General features: G+C 37.5%; 1 protein-coding gene across 3 annotated transcripts in view; it reads right to left on the bottom strand.

Moving 5' to 3' along the window:
• Positions 1–1,448: 1,448 nt before the first annotated feature.
• STXBP3 (syntaxin binding protein 3) overlaps positions 1,449–20,346 on the bottom strand; it is a 71,099-nt gene continuing 52,201 nt past the window's right edge. For 2 of the 3 annotated variants that reach the window (XM_037728107.1, XM_017499211.2), the window contains 8 exons: positions 17,860–17,925; positions 16,630–16,710; positions 15,203–15,341; positions 14,863–14,969; positions 13,246–13,338; positions 10,871–10,956; positions 3,392–3,540; positions 1,449–2,180 (listed from right to left, as the gene is read on the bottom strand). In XM_037728107.1, coding sequence (XP_037584035.1) covers positions 2,086–2,180; positions 3,392–3,540; positions 10,871–10,956; positions 13,246–13,338; positions 14,863–14,969; positions 15,203–15,341; positions 16,630–16,710; positions 17,860–17,925 — 816 coding nt within the window. In that variant the 3' untranslated portion in view covers positions 1,449–2,085. The remainder of the gene's footprint in view (positions 2,181–3,391; positions 3,541–10,870; positions 10,957–13,245; positions 13,339–14,862; positions 14,970–15,202; positions 15,342–16,629; positions 16,711–17,859; positions 17,926–20,346) is intronic. The other variant, XM_037728108.1, reaches the window with a different exon arrangement.

The following is a 20,346-nucleotide window of genomic DNA, read 5'->3' as shown; positions in this document are numbered from 1 at the left end:
GGGGAAAGAGAGATTACCCAATAGGATCTGGTATAACATCTGGCTGTTTAGAAAGGAGTGAAGCTGGACCACTATGAAATACTCTATCTAAAGTCAGGGTTCCATGCAGGGAATAAACTTCTCTAGATATTTCAAGCAGAAAGGGATTTAATACAGAGAATTAGGTCCTTACAAAATCATTGAAAAAGGAGTAGGAGCAGAAAGTGGAGACCCACGATCATTTTACCATCTGTGACCCAAAGGACAGGAAGCTAGTGCTGCTGCCACAGCATTAACTCACACCCATGAAGCAGGTGACGAGACACTAAAATGTGGAGTCTGGTTGCTACAAACAATTCCTGTCTTGTCTACTGGCACAGTAGATAGCCTCTGCCTTCAAATCTTGACCAAGTGCATATCACTGGTAGAATGTACACTGTTCACATCTTACTTATCTTAGAGTCTGAAAAACTTCATGTTTAGCCTTTCATCCACTGTGGTATGGGGTAAGGAGGCATGGGATGCCATGCCAAGTGCTAAGAGACAACATCTAGCACACATTCGTACACTAAAATCAATTCCAGATGGGTGAGTTACCTGTAAAAAAATACAGTGAATCTGTCAAAATGTTCTAGAAGAAACCATGTGTGAATTTATAATCCTGGAGTGTGGAAGGTATTTCTAAGTAGTACATAAAATTCAGAAGCCAAAATGGAGAAGTGATGGATTTATCTATATTAAAATTAAAAATGGATATCCATCAATATTTAAATGCACAAATCTCTTGACCACTGCTACGAATTTACATTATGGAAATGTTTGTGTAAGTCTGCAAAGGTCAGTACCCAAACAATGCAGCATTATTTATAAGAGCAAAACTCTGAATCAATAAAACTATGGTCTGCTGTATGACAGAACACTGTGAGGTCAAGTAAAAGATGAGATCTGAAACAGAGACATTCCCTTTGTTTAACAAAACACACCTGCAGACATATATTATCTAAAATATAGAGATTACTTTTTTTTTTTTTTTGAGACGGAGTTTCGCTCTTGTTACCCAGGCTGGAGTGCAATGGCGCGATCTTGGCTCACCGCAACCTCCGCCCCCTAGGCTCAGGCAATTCTCCTGCCTCAACCTCCTGAGTAGCTGGGATTACAGGCACGTGCCATCATGCCCAGCTAATTTTTTGTATTTTTAGTAGAGACGGGGTTTCACCATGTTGACCAGGATGGTCTCGATCTCTTGACCTCGTGATCCACCCGCCTCAGCCTCCCAAAGTGCTGGGATTACAGGCTTGAGCCACCGCGCCCGGCCAAGATTACATTATTTTTGAAAAAGTCATTAGGAGTTATCTTGGTGGGAATATTATGGTACATTCTTTTTCTTCTTTGTTACTCTAATTTAGAACTTTTAAAATTTCAAACTTTACCCTCTCCCCTACAGAAAAAACAAACCAGGATAATTTTAAAAATTCTATATTTATTTTCTCTTAGAATGTTCATGATTATTTTTGGTTTTCTAATTTAAACATACATGATTTCAAAATTACATAAAACTGTGTTCTTTAGAAGTATGTGGCAAGATAGTACACACTGTGAAATCACTCCATTTCTACTGACTGAATTATTTTACACGAAAAACAAACTGAATTTTAGTTGAAAGAAAAACTGCACTTATAGGAAACAATTCTATCATACGTACACATTTACAGTTTACTTTTACAAGCTCTTTACTTAAAATCTTTCTTTCCCAAAAAACTATACTTCAGCATGAGACAGATGTAAGTATCCAGTGGGTAATTAGTATGTACAAAGGTGGCTGTGAAAAATCACCCACAACTCTAATATATTCTGCTCCAAAGGTGAAAAAATTTTCTTTTAGAAAACATTTTAACATTTCTTCTCAACACCTACAAGGCAGCAGCAATATTTAAATTATCAAAAATGGCAAATCCAGTAATACATAATCATAAAGTTCCTTAAGAAATGTATTTGAAAAACCATTATTCCATATAATATTTACATTGTTTAAATTACATGACAGCAACATTTTCTATTTTAGTTCACCATATTAGTAAGAATCTCTAAACCCTCCAAAAAGAAAAGCTATTCATCCTTAATAAAGGAGACTTTATCCTTGGGTTTATTCAGCATCTTTATATCATCCAACAGCTTTTTGGGTGTTAAGATATGCGTAGAACCTGGCAGGAGGAAAGAGAACTTTTCAGAGGCCAGCAGTTAAATCAGTTTTCCTTCACTCAAAATAATGTGTTGTCCTTCAAATATGCAAAGTATAGTAGCCTGGGGCAATTTAACAAAATTTCTGTAAGATCTACCTGAAATCTGCCTATGCTACAGTGTTTCAAACCTTCCTCACCACTGAGCATGCTCAGTAACTTTTCAGAAACTGGCCATTCCTAGTGCTTTGTCTACTTTGTGCTATACATTGGTACATGGAAGAGCAAAACTGGAGATTACCCTATCCTCAGCACTGTAACAGTTATTGTTCAATAACAGAGACCTACTAAGCAGTGCTGCAGGTCAAGGCTTAACACACAAATCTAGCACCTCCATGGGTCAGGAGGGTTTACCTATCATTGGCTTTGACTGAAATTCTTATTTATTTTTTGTAGAGATGGGGTTTTGCTTTTTTTTTTTTGGAGATGGAGTTTCGCTCTTGTTACCCAGGCTGGAGTGCAATGGTGCAATCTTGGCTCACCGCAATCTCCGCTTCCTGGGTTCAGGCAATTCTCCTGCCTCAACCTCCTGAGTAGCTGGGATTACAGGCACGCACCACCATGCCCAGCTAATGTTTTGTAGTTTTAGTAGAGACGGGGTTTCACCATGTTGACCAGGATGGTCTCGATCTCTTGACCTCGTGATCCACCCGCCTCGGCCTCCCAAAGTGCTGGGATTACAGGCGTCAGCCACCGCGCCCGGCCTGGGTTTTGCTTTATTACCCAGGCTGCTTTCAAACTCCTGACCTTAAGTGATCCTTCTGCCTTGGCTTCCCAAAGTGCTGGGATTACAGGCATGAGTCACTAGCCTGGCCTGAAATTCTTAAAACTGAATTCCACACAGGCCTTGCCAATGTCATGTCCATATCCACAAAAACTTGAAAATACATTTGAAGTAGAAATGTATTTGTGCATAAAAATCTATTTAATGGTTAAGCAAATGTACAGAACATACTATTTTAAAGGAGCAAGCTCCTCTGCATCAAATAAGCATATTTTAAAATAAAACTATCAAAAAGTTAACCAGGAAAAAACCCCAATACGTCAGATAAAACACATTCTAAGGTTAACAATGTTTTTTGCATTAAATTTTGTCTCAAATGTATAATGCAAGATAACATTTTACATGTGTATTTTTGCATTTAGAGTTTGTATTTAAAACAGAAAAATCTTACCAATAATAACTTCACAGGATTTATGTGCCTGAGAAACTTCATAAGCACAACGCATTTCAGAGTATGTAATCCCTCCAATTACAAAAACAATCAGCTTTGACCCGTTTCTTCGGTCTTCTAAATAATTAGCTCTGGGTTTCTGGCGAGCACTAAAAAGTAATTTTAAAAAAGTAAACATGTTATAAACATTTCCAAAGCCATAATGCTTGTAGACTTAAAAAGCCTAACTCAACCAAACTCAAACTTGCTACCAATTACACTGATTTTTAAGGAAATGACTTAACCATAGTATGACTAGAACACCAAGAGTTAAGCAAGACAGCCACATTTCAAAAACAGTTTTAACAAATCACGCATAATCTGGTTTGGCATTTTAACCTATAGAGTAGAGCTAACACCCTCCCTTATTATTTCATAATAAATAATATACGTGAGAAGTCTGCAACTTCTTGAAATTAAAAAAAAAGTACAGAGTGGCACTGATAAAGTTTTGAAGACAAGAAGAGGAAAGGGGCAAGTATTACTTTGGAAGCTGATGTGGTATTTGGTTGTTCCCTACTGGAACGGAATTCAGGAACTTATGATGGTAGGAGGTTGGCTGTTAAGAATTAGACCTGGGTTTTGATTTGTATTCTGCTTGTTTTTGATTCAGTATGACTTTCAGCAAGTAACTTAACTTCTCCTCTAAACCTCAAAGGACCCAGCAATCCCATTACTGGGTATATATCCAAAGGATTATAAATCGTTCTACTATAAGGACACATGCACACGAATGTTCATTGCAGCACTGTTTACAATAGCAAAGACCTGGAGCCAACCCAAATGCCCACTGATGATACACTGGACAGGGAAAATGTGGCACATATACACCATGGAATATTATGCAGCCATCAAAAATGATGAGTTTGTGTCCTTTGTAGGGACATGGATGAACCTGGAAACCATCATTCTCAGTAAACTGACACAAGAAGAGAAAATCAAACACCACATGTTCTCACTCATAGGTGGGTGCTGAACAATGAGAACACATGGACACAGGGAGGGGAGCATCACACACTGGGGAGGGAAATAGGGGAGGGAAAGGGGGGGGGTGGGGAGTAGGGGAGAGATAGCATGGGGAGAAATGCCAGATATAGGTGATGGGGAGGAAGGCAGCAAATCACACTGCCATGTGTGTACCTATGCAACAATCTTGCATGTTCTTCACATGTACCCCAAAACCTAAAATGCAATTAAAAAAAGGGGGGAAAACAAACAAACAAACAAAAACCTCAAAGGTTGTTACAAGGATTAAATGAAACAACGTAGAGAACATACTAAGTAGGGAATCTGGTGACGGGTAATAACAATCAATAAATAGTAGTGATTACTTTTTACCATTCCTCCTCCAGATTGCTCTAGATTTCCAGACTCCCATATAGTGGCCACTAGCCACATGAGGCTATTTAAATTTAAATTAGTTAAAATTAAATAAAATAAGAAATCCAGTTATTCATCCACACCAGCCATATATCCAGTACCCAATAGCCACATGTGGCTATTGGCTGTCATATACAGTGCCAACACAGAATGGGTCTATCACTGCAGAAAGCTCTACTGGCTAGCACTGCTCTAGAGCATAGGAATTACTTTTGTTGTTCACAGGTTCCACTGGTAAAAGTTATTAGCTTTTTTTTGAAAAGTAAATATTTCAAAATAAACACATGCATTTACAAACAAATATATATTAATGTATAAATGACCTATATGTACTAGAATATATCAGTAAAGCTTAATTTCTTATTGTTTAGGTAAAAATAAGTACCCAATGGTTCACTTTGTAACCTACTTTGAGAGCTACTGTTCTGGATGACCTACGAAGTCTTGCAATATAGGATCTCATAGCAAATTTTTGTTTTTTTTAAGAGATGGGGTCCTGCTATGTTGCCTAGGCTACAGTGCAGCGGCTGTTGACCAGCACCATCACAGGGCACTACAGCCTCGAACTCTTAGGCTCAAGCGATCCTCCCACCTTGGCCTCAAGTAGCTGGACTTACAGGTGTATACCACTGCATCCAGCCCCATCAAACTTTTAATAAGGTTCTTTTCTTTTTTATTGAGACAGTCTCGCTCTTGCAACTAGGCGCCAGGCTGGAGTGCAGTGGCGCAATCTCGGCTCACTGCAATCTCCGCCTCCTGGGTGCAAGCAATTCTCCTGCCTCAGCCTCCTGAGTAGCTGGGACTACAGGCACGCACCACCATGTCCAGCTAATTTTTGTATTTTAGTAGAGACGGGGTTTCACCATGTTGGCCAGGATGGTCTTGATCCCTTGACCTTGTGATCCACCTGCCTTGACCTCCCAAAGTGTTGGGATTACAGGTGTGAGCCACCACGCCCGGCCTAATAATGTTCTTAACCTAGCCTTTCAGATGATCACTTCAACCACCTTAAAGAATGAGGTAGTGAACAGGAAAAAATTTTTTTTTAATTAAAATTAAAATTTTCTTTTCCTTTTGAAAGATGAAACAGGAACAAGACACACTCTTGTTCCCACACAAAGTCAAGAATGTAGTAAAAACATAAATTTGGCTTAAAAACTGTATCAACAGAGAGAAATAAGAAGGCAAAAGAAAAGGAGACAACACTGCTGAAAACAATTCTATTTCTAAGCTGCTCAATAGCAATTTTAGAGCAATGGGATTATATTTAATTTGTTTCACATACATGTGAAGACTGGGAGATATAAAGATAATAATTAAATCCCTAGATCCTGAAACCTTCCCTCTAAATAGCACCAAGGAGCACTGATTAAAATAAGAGCAAATATGTTTTTAAATCATAGCTGAGAATAAACAAGTCAGAGAAATCTCCAGGCGCTGTTGGTAAAAAGGAAGCTAAATATTAGAATAATAAACTGAGTTGAGGCTTGATCTGCCTTGTGGAGTATTTTCCAATCTTAGCAAACAAGGGGCAAGCCCTGGGTATTGTGCAAGATAGAGACTGGGAGCTGACACCCTGCATAAGGTCAGGACACCCTCAAAGGCAAGGGGAGATGCAAGGAAGCTTCTCACCTGGTAATTTAGCCACATGACTGTCTCATGAGAGTCTTAGGTGTTAATTATACTATCTTCATGGTCTGAGGAACCCCAAACTGAGAAATTAACACAAAAAAGAAAAAAACCTCTAATCTGGCAAGAGCATACCACAAACCTGTCTGAAGGGACCTGTTCTCAATGCTGGCTACCAAAATAAACTCAGCATTCAAAATTACAAAACATATACAGAAATAAGTAACTATGAGTCTGCAGAAATAAAAGGCAGCAGAATTGAACCCAAAGAGTGTAAAATAGTGAAATTATTAGATACAGACTACAAATTAGGTTTTTTAAAATGACAATGGACAATAAAGTAGAAGCATGACAAAATAAGAAACAACAAAAAGTCCAAGCATATTTAAAAAAGAAATGTGATAACTTCTAAAATGGAAAAATAAAGTCACTGAAAATAGAAAAAGAAAAAACAGCTTATACAGCAGATGAGACAAAGTGTAAGGGAGAACTAAAGAACTGAAAACTAAATCTGAAGAAAAATTTCTAGAGTGAAACACAAGCAGAAGAAATAAAAGAGTGTAAGAGATTGGGAGACACTATGACAGAATAAGATGTTCCAACAAAACCAAGACTACAGAAGTGGCAATATTTGAAGAATTTATGAAAGATATGAATCCTCAGATTCAGGAAACATAAATTTATCCCAAAGAAAGAAAGAAAAAAAAATCCTCAGATATACACAGCACAGGGAATATACAGAAGCAACAACAAAAAACAACCAGAGAAAAAAGGCTTATTATGCACACAGGTACAAGAAGACTGACAGAAAACACAACCCCTCTACCTTCCCAAGAACTAAGGTAGAACCTTGGAAACTGCAGAATATTTTCTACAAGTGTTGAGTGAACATACCTCAGCTCTTAGAAATTCATAGGTGGCTAAAAACAACCAAATGAAGAGATGAATGAAACTATGAAGACTACCACCACTGTCTGGGATGGTAGCGCACGCCTGTAATCCCAGCACTTTGGGAGGCTGAGGGAGGTAGATCATGCGGTCAGGAGTTCGAGACCAGCCTGGCCAACACGGTGAAACCCTGTCTCTACTAAAAATACAAAAACTAGCTGGGTGTGGTGGCACGTGCCTGTAATCCTAGCTATGCATGAGGCTGAGGCACGAAAATTGCTTGAACCCAGGAGGCAGAGGTTGCAGTGAGCCGGGACTGCGCCACTGCATTCTGGCCTGGGCGACAGAGCAAGATTCTGTCTTGGAAAAAATAAAAAACAAAGAAAATCTAAAAAAAAGACTACCACCAACAGACTCACATGAAAGGATACACTTCAGAAAGAAAGAAACTGAGCCCACACAAAAGGAGTGGTGGGAAATTTAACAGGTTCACATGCACATACAACTGAATTTAAAAAAACCAATAATGCTGCCTATTAAATTGGGAGGGGAGAAGATATAAAGTGAACAAAATGAAGTATTGTAATATTTAAGGGGTGCATGGTTTATATCCAGTTGGTCTAAGGTTCTTGTATTGTTCAAGAGGAGGGCAGAGATACTAATTAATCTTAGACTTTGTTGAGTCAAATATGTGTAGAAATAAACTGCTACAAGAATAAAAATAGATAACATAATCACCAAACCTTTTGTAGAAAGGAAAAAATAGAACAAAACTAAAGAAAAGACCTCAGTCCAAGGGAAGCGCCCTAAACACCCAGATACATATAAAGGTATAAGAATGTTCACTGCATACTGTTTGTAATAATGCCAGTTTTGAGGGAGCCTAAATTTCTATCATGTGGAAAACAGATGAGTAAGTTGCTATACTCATATTAAGTATATACAAACTAGCAGTGAAAATTTATGCATGTATCAGTCTGGGATAAATTTCACAAACATAATGTAAGGGAAACAAAAAAGCAGGCTGCAGAAGGACACACAGTATGACACCATATTAAGTTTAAAAACATAATACAGAGAGCACTTGTAGTCATGGCAGAATAAGGTGGTCGGACGATTCCCCTCTAAGAAAACAAATGTATCCCTGGATAAAATTGTGGGGGAAAACAAAACAAAACAAAACAAAACATTTCAGATTAACTGGAAACCATAGGCAGACAACAAATTGAGAAGCATTTAGTCTTGAATGCCTGCTGACGTATCTGGTAGAATGGTGGTGGTGAATATGCAACCTTCTAGCCTGGGCTGCATCTAACCCTCACTGCTCTCCCAGCTCAGTCAGAGAAAAATTAATAGCTTTACTGCCATTGGTGTAAGACTTGATTCAAGGTGGGGCAGTGAGGGGAGTGCAAAATCCTGCAGCTTTGCTAAGTGTGGTCTCAACTTAAAATGGGCAGTCAATATTGGTTTATTTATTTTTTTGAGATGGAGTCTTGCTCTGTCGCACAGGCTGGGGTACAGTGGTGCAATCTCAGCTCACTGCACCTCTGCCTCCTGGGTTCAAGCGATTCTCTTGCCTCAGCCTCTTGAGTAGCTGGGATTACAGGCGCATGCTGCTACACCCCACTAATTTTTGTACTTTTGCTAGAGACAGGGTTTTACCATGTTGGTCAGGCTGGTCTTGAACTCCTGACCTTGTGATCTGCCTGCCTCAGCCTCACAAAGTGCTGGGATTAGAGATGTGAGCCACTGCACCAGGCCAGGCAGAAATTTAATAAGGAAATCCCAGAAGTAAAGAAGCCAAAGAAAGAAAAGATAAGCTCTCTACACATTATTAGTTGACTGCTAAACTAGGCATGTGTGGGGGAAAGCCTGAGAAAGTCCAGGGGAAAGAAAAGGGAAAAAAGCGGGGCCAGGTGCAGTGTCTCACACAGATAATCCCAGTGCTTTGGGAGGCTGAGGCAGGAAGGTCGCTTGAGCCCAGGAGTTCAAGACGAGCCTGGGCAACATAGTAAGGTCCTACCTCTACAAGACATTTAAAAAAATTAGCTGGGTGTGGTGGCACGTACTTGGAACCCTAGTTACCTGGGAAGCTGAGGTGGGAGGCTCACCTGAGCCCATGAGTTCGAGGTTATAGTAGGCTACGATCATGCCACTGCACTCCTGCACTCCAGTGTGGGCAACAGAGCAAGGCCCTCCCTCTACTTAAAAAAAAAAAAAATTTAAAAAGGAGGGAGACTTAAGAACGGCATATTTTGGAATGCAATCTCTAACCCACACTCAGTTTGATCTGCAGAGGATGGAATTCATACAGGCTTGAAATGTATGAACAGAAACTGACTGATGTCTAAACTACACAGACATAGGGGCAACCACTAGAAGCTAAGATACAAAAATTAAAATTAAAAAAAATTAAACAAGGACACCAGTGACTACAAGAGAGCAAGAGAGAAAGATTCCATAGTTTAAGTCCACACAAATTACTAAGACAATTGGAGTTGCTATAATACATTATCTAAAAGGTCAATTTTTCAGCCAAAAATGAGATATGCAAAGAAACAGGAGTGTGTGACTCACACTTGGGGCAAAAAACATTCAATAGGAATTAACCCTGAGTAGACTAAGATGTTAGGGACTTCCAAGCAGTTACAAATACGTTGAAAGAATTAAAATAAAAAATATGCTAACAAGTTAACAGGGGATCTCAACAGTCAGAAATGGAAATGAAAAATAACTCAAATGGAAATTCTAGATGTGAAAAGTACAGTAACAAATTTTAAAAAGATGAAAGAAAACAGAGCCTCAGTAACTCACAGGACAATGTCAAATCCTCCAACTTATGTGTAGCAGGAGTTTCAGAAGGAGAGAGAAAGGGGCAGAAAAAATTTTTAAAAAAGTAATGCTTGAAAACATCCCAAATTTGAGGAAAATTATTAACTTTCAGATCTAAGAAACTCAACAATCCTGAGGTAGAATAAACACAAAGCGAACTACATGTAGACACAACACAGTTAAACGGCGGAAAGTCAAAGACTAAGAGAAAATCCTGCAAGAGATAACTCAAGACGTTGTTTAAGATACAAACATATATAGAAAAAGTATAAAGACATACAGGCAATAAACACCAAATTCAGGACAGAAAAGAAAGGGAGAATAATAAAACCAGAGTGTGATATACAGGAAGCTTGAATTATAATGATTTAGTTGATAAGCTAGACACTGAGTAGAACATTGTAACATTCTCTACATCTTTCTAAATGTTTCAAATATTTCAACACAAAAAAGTTACTGAAAGGGATTAAGGTCTCTGCTATGTGAAGGAAGAGTTGGCAGGGAAGGGAATACCTCTAGTTTCATGAAAATATTTTTTATAATAAAGTTACATTTTTATATTGCTTATCTAGATTCATTTAAAACAAGTTAAAGAAAAAATACAGGACTGTATGCTTCAAAGAAAGTTGCCAAATATGAGTACCTGTGTACCATTTTAAATTATTAGTCTGTAGAATGAAAATTTCATTGATTTTCACTTATAAATTTTACCTTACAGCTCCTGAACCATTCCATACTGCTGGATACTGGGAACAATATGGCCATTCTTTTGAATCCAATCTATTATCAATAGCATCCTAGGGAAGGAAAGAGTTAATTCCATCAAGAAAATTGTAAATTGCAGGACTCTTGTGCATAAAGGTCAAAACTTGCATTTGAAATTGAGGAACATTAGACATAAATATTTAGTAAAATAAGATTAGCCTTTTCTTTGAAACTCACAAATCTTATTTGCTTCAAAAATTAGTGAAATCATTTACTTATTAAACCAGTATTTGCTGCATGACTCCTTTTCTTCATTTGCAGGGTTCTGATGCTGTTATAAGGATTCCAGGTACCTTATCAGGGCCTTTAGTTCTACAGTGCCAGGGGTTTCTAATCATCATTCCAGTCCTGACATACCTCTAAAGCTTTGCCCTTCATAGCTACTGCTATGGCCTAGGGGTACTCAAGACAATCCAATAGGATATGGGAAGGTTTCCTTTTCATTTTATTCTTAAAAATTTTCCCTCTTTTCTGTGTTAGATTTTATGATATATGTATATGTATTAATATACCGTATACAGATTATATTTTTTTAGTACAGTAGTGCATAACTTATAAATAAATAGGTTGATGCTCACATTTTTTATGCTTAGGTGTTCATGAATTGAAAAGTATGGAGACCACTGCTTTATAGCATGGTAGTACAAACAGTATTAACAAGTGGGCACAAGGAGTGGGCACAAAGTACTCAGCATCCAAGAACATTTCAGTAAGACTGCAAGAAGGGAGGAAATCAAGTTTCAGGAGAAAGTCTAAAAGCCTAAGACTGTCATGGATCCAAATGTGTACTTTCTGAATTTAACATGCACATTCTTGTTCAGGGGTTCAAGAAAGTCAATTCTTATTTTACAAATTACGAGCCATGGTAAACTGATTAGGAATATGTTTAACAAAAACTATCCATGAGAAACTACTTAGTTCTACATCATCCTGTGAGAAAGGGAAAAAAAAAAAATCCCTATAGAAAATAAAGTCTAGCCGGGCGCCGTGGCTCAAGCCTGTAATCCCAGCACTTTGGGAGGCCGAGGCGGGTGGATCACGAGGTCAAGAGATCGAGACCATCCTGGTCAACATGGTGAAACCCCGTCTCTACTAAAAACTACAAAAAATTAGCTGGGCATGGTGGCACGTGTCTGTAGTCCCAGCTACTCAGGAGGCTGAGGCAGGAGAATTGCCTGAACCCAGGAGGCGGAGGTTGCGGTGAGCCGAGATCGCGCCATTGCACTCCAGCCTGGGTAACAAGAGCGAAACTCTGTCTCAAAAAAAAAAAAGAAAATAAAGTCTAAATTCTTTAGATTTTTCATATGTGTTTAAGCATGTGTGAATGACATAAAGTTAGCCAAGCAAAACAAAAATCATAGTTATGCACTGTACCAAATTAGCTCCCAAAGGCAAGTATAAACTGGGGTTTAAGTCGAAGGAAAAGGGGAATAAATGGAACTATATGATCATGACTGAAGAATCAGTGTCATGATTTTATTAAGCTCATAAGGTAATTTTAAAATTAGCTCATTTTATAATTTCCTATAATTGAATAATCTTCTCTAGGCATAAACAGTATTAAAGACATGATTCATCTGACAGAAAACTATAATGAGGTTTACATTTTAATCCAAATACATTTCCAAGAATATTGGCATTTAACACTTTCTAATAGTAGTCCACATACAAATGTTATTTTGTTGACCTTTCAATCAAATAAATTAATTATATTTATGTCACATGTAGTTACTTAAATAAAGCAGTATTTTTCATTAAGCATGTATGTGCTTTTTAAAATCTATTTGTTTTGAAACAGTCTGTGGTATGAGTTTGTCTGAGGTCTTTAAGAAAATAATCTTTGGCTGGGTGTGGTGACTCACACCTGTAATCCCGGCACTTTGAGAGGCCGAGGCGGGTGGATCACAAGGTCAGGAGTTCAAGACCAGCCTGGCCAACATAGTGAAACCCTGTCTCCACTAAAAATACAAAAATTAGCCGGGTGTACTGGTGTAGTCCCACCTACTCAGGAGGCTGAGGAAAGAGAATCACTTGAACCTGGGAGGTGGAGGTTGCAGTGAGCTGAGATTGTGCCATTGCAATCCAGCCTGGGCAACAAAGGCGAAACTGTTTCAAAAAAAAAAAAGAAAAAGAAAGGAAGGAATCTTCAAGAATTTTGTCTCCTCTCTTTACCCCAGATACAGGCTTTTTTTGTGAAGCCTCCAAACACTGCAGAAAACCTCCTGCCCAATACATATGCTCAAATTGACATAAATTACAAAAAGTAAAGAATACGCTAAAGAGGGCACTCAGGTAGAAGAAAATATTTAATGATTTTTTACCTCCATAATATCTTTGATAAAAGGTGTCCATCGAGAGAGCTGAAAAGTTTCTTCTGCAGACCGATCCTTTCTTAATGGTTTGCCTTGTTGAGACTAACACAATTAGAGAAAAAAATTAAAAACTAGTAATTCTATTCAAATATAATACTCTTGTTTCCTAACAAAGATACTTAATTTACCAGCAAATACTATATTCTATATGATTTAAAACTAAGAGTGGGGATGCCTAGTTAAAAAAATCTGAGTAAGTGTGGTCACATTCCACTGAACAGTATTTTGCGCTTTAATGCTAAAATGTATTTATAATCCTATCAGAAAATATGTTTATTAAAATAAAAATATAAACTTGATGGGGCCGGGTGTGGTGGCTCACGTCTGTAATCCTAGCACTTGGGGAAGCCGAGGTCAGGAGTTCAAGGCCAACCTGGCCAACATGGTAAAACCCCATCTCTACTAAAAATACAAAAATTAGCCGGGTGGATGGCAGGCACCTGTAATGCCAGCTACTCAGAAGGCTAAGGCAGGAGAACCACCTGAACCTAAGGCAGAGGTTGCAGTGAGTTGGGATCACATCACTGTACTCCAGCCTAGGCTACCCTCTGTCTCAAAAAAAAAAAAGAAAAGAAAAGAAAAGAAAATTGATGGTATAGAGTGAGATTCTAAATAGAGTTCTTTCAAATATTTTTTTTTTTGAGACAGAGTCTTGCTCTGTCCCCCAGGGTGGGGTGCAATGGCGCGATCTCAGCTCACTGCAACCTCCGCCTCCTGGGTTCAAGTGATTCTCCTGCCACAGCTGCCTGAGTATCTGGGATTACAGGTGTCTGCCACCACACTGAGTTAATTTTTGTATTTTTAGCAGAGATGGGGTTTCACCATGTTAGTCAGGATGGTCTCAAACTCCTAATCTTGTGATCCACTTGCCTTGGCCTCCCCAGGTGCTGGGATTACAGGTGTGAGCCACTGTGACTGGTCTTTTTTTTTTTNTTTTTTAAATTTATGTATTTATTTTAAAGAGACAGAGTCTTGCTTTGGGCTGGAGTAGAGTGGTATGATTTCGGCTCACTACAGCCTCGACCTCCTGGGCTTATGTGATCCTCCCACATCAGCCTCCTGAGTAGCTGGGACTACAGGTACATACCACCACAACTGGCTATGTTTTTTGCTTTTTGTAGAGGCAAGGTCTCACTATGATGCCCAGGCTGGTCTCAAACTCCTGGGCTCAAGCAATCCTCCTGCCTCAGCCTCTCCCAAAGTGTTGTGATTACAGGTGTGAACCACCATACCTAGTGAGCCTAAATTTTTTTAATCAAGAGAATATATACTTAGTTTCTCTGCCAAATTATAAAGGTTACACGTTTAACTAAAATATGACAACTGCTATAAATGAATCATAAAGACAAAAGTATAAATAGTAAATTATGATAGAAGCCATAAAATAAATTCACTAGAAAGCTGATATTTGCCCAAATTACATATGGAAAAGAAAAAAAAATTTTAATTGCTTATTCAAAATCTATACAGTGAACTTAAGAATACTGTTCACATAAAAAACATAGTTAATGTAAACAACCATACATACATATATGTGAAGTATACACACAACATAAGACTTCTTACTTGGGGAACAATGGGAACACCAAGGTAACTCCAGTTACGAATCATGTCACTCTCATTTTCTATCTTTACATTCTGGATCAACCTGTCCAAATTTTCTTCTGTAGTTCCTTGAATAGGTAAAAATATGGGTACATAATCACATAATTACTACCAAAATAATTTTGGGGTTTTAGGTAGTACCCATACGAAACAGTTAATTTATATCTCCTTTAGTCTTCTCTAAATTTCATATTTTCCCTTTTATTTATCTTAACCAAGTTCAGCAACTATCTTTCAGTTTTTAAGGATTCTTTTATGATCAATAGTAAAACACTTATTAAAAAGGGATTATCTCCATTACCATTAATACTGAAGATATAAAGTAGGATTGCTCTTATTTTATCACAATTGTCATGATTTTTGTTGAGTAGAACTGGAAGGAGTACTCGCATGGAATCTTTCACCTTCTGACCTTCTGCATCAGTTCCAAGTGCCAGATCCTTAATGAAAATAAAATATTGTCCATGATCTATAATCAAAATTCATTTCTTAGTTAAAAACATCTATTACTGGATGGGCATGGGTGGCTCATGCCCGTAATCCCAGAACTTTGGGAAGCCAAGGCAGGTGGATCATCTGAGGTCAGAAGTTCAAGACCAGCCTGGCCAACATGGTGAAACCCCGTCCCTACTAAAAATATAAAAAATTAGCTGGGTGTGGTGGCAGGGGCCTGTAATCCCAGCTACTCAGGAGGCTGGGGCTGGAGAATTGTTTGAACCCAGGAGGTGGAGGTTGCAGTGAGCTGAGATGGGGCCATTGCACTCCAGCCTGGGTGACAAGAATGAAACTCCATCTCAAAACAGAAACAAAAATCAAAACCAAAAAAACAAACAAAATCTATTATTAAATCTTGTCAAATTTTAATGGAACACTGATGACATTACAAAAGAAAATATAAACATCACTTGTAAACTACTGTTTGTACAAAATACAAAAGGCCAAAAAATAGAGAAGACAAAAATCATTAATCTAAACCTGTGCTATAGAGTACAGTAGCCACTAGTCACATATGACTACTGAGCACTTAAAATGGGATCAGTCTGAATTAAGATGTGCTGCAGGTACAGAATATCAGAAGACTTGAAGTAATATAATGCAAAATATCTAATTAATAACTTTTTATATTGATTATATGTTGAAATAATATTTTGAATACACAAGGCTGTCAAATCTTTTTTTTTTTTTTAAGAGACAGGGTCTTGCCCAGGCTGCCCTGAAACTCTTGGGCTCAAGGAATCCTCCTGCTTCAGCGTCCTGAGTAGCTGGGACTATGCGCACACACCGCTGCACCCAACTTATTAGTAAAATTAATTGCACTTTTTACCTTTGTAATATGGCTATTAGAAAATTTAAAATTACATGCAGCTTGTATTCTGCTTCTATTAGGAGCAATGGTTGAAACAATTAAGGCATGATATAAAAGGCCTCTTGTAAAATGAGCTCTGCAGAATGCTACATTAAATGCTGTACCGAGAAAGTCCTGCCAACAATGCTACCCTGAAATAATGCTCCCAAAATTTAAATCATTCCTTAACAAAAAATATACAACATATTAGGAGGGACTGTTTACTAAGATACTCTACAGCCACTTGTTAATGTTAGTGGGGAATGACATATTAAATACTGCCTACGTGGGTTCCCTGCTAAGAGAGGGTCTGTGATTCCGTAAAAACCAAGTTTACCCTGGAAATTTATGATGAACATAGACATTTCTCACTCTGCACATACCTGTTCAGTTTTGCAGAGCTTTTCTATATTAAGCTTGAACTTATTCATGCAATCTTCTGCTAAGTTAAGATGAACAACTTGCTGAAAAACAGAAGAAATCAATCATTTAAAGCATTTTAATGACTTTTGTGCAACTAGTAATATTAAACTTTTGAGACAGGCCTGAAAGTAAGTATGGGCTGAGGTGAATGAAGATAACATGTAAGCAAAGGGACAACTCAAGAAAGGAAGTAAATGACAATGTGATCTACAGGTGATATGGTTTGGGTATGTCTCCACCCAAATCTCATCTTGAATTGTAGTTTCCATAATCCCCATGTGCTGTGGGAGGGACCTGATGGAAAATGTTTGGATGATGGGAGTGATTTCCCCCATGCTGTTCTCATAATAGTGATTGATTCTCACGAGGTCCGATGGCTTTATAAGCATCTGTCATTTTCCCTGCTTGCACTTCTCCCTCCTGTGGCTTTGTGAAGAAGGTGCCTGGATTCCACTGTGACTGTAAGTTTCCTGAGGCCTGCCCAGCCATGAAGAACTGTGAGTCAATTAGAACTCTTTCTTTTATAAATTACCTAGTCATTTCCATATATCAATGTAAGAATAGACTAATATAACAGGGGACAATCAACAGAGAGCATAAATGGGATGGAAGTGTTGAATTTGTGTTGAGTTTGAGAGTAATGAAAAATAAAGTGAGAAAAATGCCCAGAAGTTAAGTTCATCAGAATCAAGTTGTATTATAATATTCTCTTTATCTTTCTAAATGTTTCAAGTATTTTAACACACACAAAATTCATTGGTTGACTAGGGTACAACATGACCAAAATGTTAAGATTATTCTGTTATTTGTAAGGAACAAAAAAATAGTTTACCTGACTAAAGAGCTTAAATGCTCTTAAATCTACTAATATGTAACTATTACTTTAAAGAAACATGTAGAATAACATCCACTAGTCAATCTAGTGCTGAATTTCTTATAAGGTTGAGAAATATTACTGTTAGGCTATTCAAGACAAAGATATAGAAAAGTGTAAGCTGGAGTCAGATAACTCTAGATTATATAGGTAGAGAAGTTATGAAGCTTAGATATATGGGATATTTCTCAGACCTACAGTAAGATTTTAGAGGACAACTAACACCAAGTATTCCATGAAACCCACTGCTAAACTGAACTATAGAACTGAATATAAACTAAAACTAATTAGGCACCTCTTATGCAATACTGCTTACCTTAGTAATCTGTTTACGGAAATGGGGCATCTTTTTCATCAGCTGGGTAAGAGCACTCAGTGATGTCTATGAAAAATCAAACATTTTTTAGGCAAACCTATGATTCAGTTATTCTATATTACAACTTTGAAATCCTAGAGTTTCACAAATTATCAAATCTGGTGAATTTATGGAATATTTGATAATTTTTTAAAAGAAATATTCAGGAGACTTCCAGTTTCACTCACAATAATGTAGCTGATATCAACCTTACCCTCCCTCTACAAATAAATAAGGTTAGACACATAAATAAAACAACAGCTTTCAAGTAATGGATAAAAATAGCTCACAGCTGAGACAGCTGAGTGAAGGAAAGCACCAAAAGTGGTCCCTGCACTCACCCTGCCTTTCCCCTGAAGATGTTTTCCAAACACCACTGAAAGGAAATACGAGTTCCAAGTAGAGAGAAGTTATCTCTCTGGGTGGGGGAAAAAAAAAAAAAAAAAAAAAGGAGGTAAGACCTTGGGGCTGTGAGGTAGATTTTGGGAAGAAGGGTGCTAGAGAGAAAGGAGCTAGATAGAAGATAACCCAAAAATGTCTACAGAGATTGTCCTTGGATCCCTAAGCTGTACATGTATAGGGCATAACCCTCAAAAGTGTAATAGAGAACAACTTCTGGGTGGCTAAATGTTGGACACAGAGACTTCAAAAGGGTCTTAGTGCTAAGAAAATACTAGCATCCCCTGATCCAGACAAAGTAAAGTGACCTAAGTGAACATCTTAAACATTCAGTCCTGGGACTATGCCTTAGGACTAAGAGCAAAAGTGAAATAAACTTACCATAACATTGTCTAACATGAAGTTACAACAGAATCATGATTATTCCTCAGCAACTTAACTGCCTGCCGGAACAAAACTCAACATTCTCTGTAGACAGAGCATCATCTAGAACCTCTGCAATGTATCATCCCCCATTTCTAGCACAATAAAACATTAATAGGTGAAACAGGAAAATAATTGTTACTCAAGAACAGTCAATAAAAGTAGACCCAAGATAGCGAATAGTTCTAGTGTTTGATAGCACAACAGTGACTATAGTTAATACATATTTCAAAATACCTAAAGGAGAAGATTAGAAATGTCCTCAACACAAAGAAATAATAAATGTTCAAGGTGATGGGTATTGTAAATACCCTGATTTGATCATTACACACTGAATGCATGTATAAACATATTACATGCCTCATAAATATGTACATTTATTATGTATCAATAAAAAAGCTAAGAAAAGAAAACCTCAAAATGTAAAAACAAAGAAATTCACCAGGAAGTAGACCTAAGATGGAGTTGGCAGAAAAAGACTTCAAAATAACGTATCTATGTTAAAGTGGAAACAGAGGAAAAGATGGACTACATGGATCAAAAGATGGAGTATTTTAACAGAGAATTAGAATTCATTTTTAAAAAATCCAGTGAACGTCCTAGAGTTAAATATAAGACTAAGCTAAAAGTTCAATGAATGACTTTCATACATTGCTAGTGGGGCTGTAAAACAGTACAGCCATTTTGGAAAAATAGTTTGAAAGTTTCTTATAAACTTAAACATAACATTTATTATTAATCCTGTAATCCCACTCTTAAGTATCCTCCCAAGCAAATGATAACATTTGCTCATTGACATGAATGCTGACAATAAAAAGCTGAATGTTTACAGTAGCTTTATACATAATTGCCAACAAGTTGGAAAAACTCAAATGTTCTGAAATGAGAAGCAAATTGTGGTACATGCATAATATGGAATATTACTCAGCAACAAAAAGTAATGAAACTACTCTTGCATGCAACATGAATGAATCTCAAATGCATTATGCTAAATGAAAAGAGCCATGGTGTATTATCTGATTCATTGGACATTCTGGAAAAGACAGAACTACAGGGTCAGAAAACAGATTAGTAGTTGTCAGGGGATGGGGACTGAGTTAAGAGGTTATCTGCAAAGGGACATGAGGACATTTTAGGGGGGTGATGACATTATTCTATATTTTGATTGTGGTGGTTATATGAGAGCATACATTTGTCAAAACTCATAGAATTGTATACTATAAAGGGGAAATTTTACTTTATACCTAAATTTTGAAAAGCATACAATGAATGGGTTAATAGACTGAATACTACAGAAGACAGAAGTAGGGTACTCAAAGTCAGGTCGATAGAGAACATTCAATTGCAATGCAGAGAGGTTAAAAAAAAAAAAAAGAAGAAAAGAGAACAAAATGTAAGTGATATAGCATACAGCCAAGAGAGCTAAAAAACATGTTGACTGGGGTCCCAGAAAGAGAAAAGAGAGAGAATGGGACAAAATCAAGATGTGAAGAGATAATGACCAAGAATTTTACAAACATAATGAAAGTTATCAACCTAGTGACTCAAGAAGCTCAGCAAATCCCATGGAGGATAAATACCAAGCAAACCACATTATAGTAAGGCATATCATGGTCAAATTGCTAA

The sequence above is a fragment of the Cebus imitator genome, unplaced genomic scaffold (assembly GCF_001604975.1).
Source record: "Cebus imitator isolate Cc_AM_T3 unplaced genomic scaffold, Cebus_imitator-1.0 Scaffold256, whole genome shotgun sequence".
NCBI classification, from domain to species: Eukaryota; Metazoa; Chordata; class Mammalia; order Primates; family Cebidae; genus Cebus; species Cebus imitator.
This window is presented reverse-complemented; position numbering and strand designations above follow the sequence as displayed.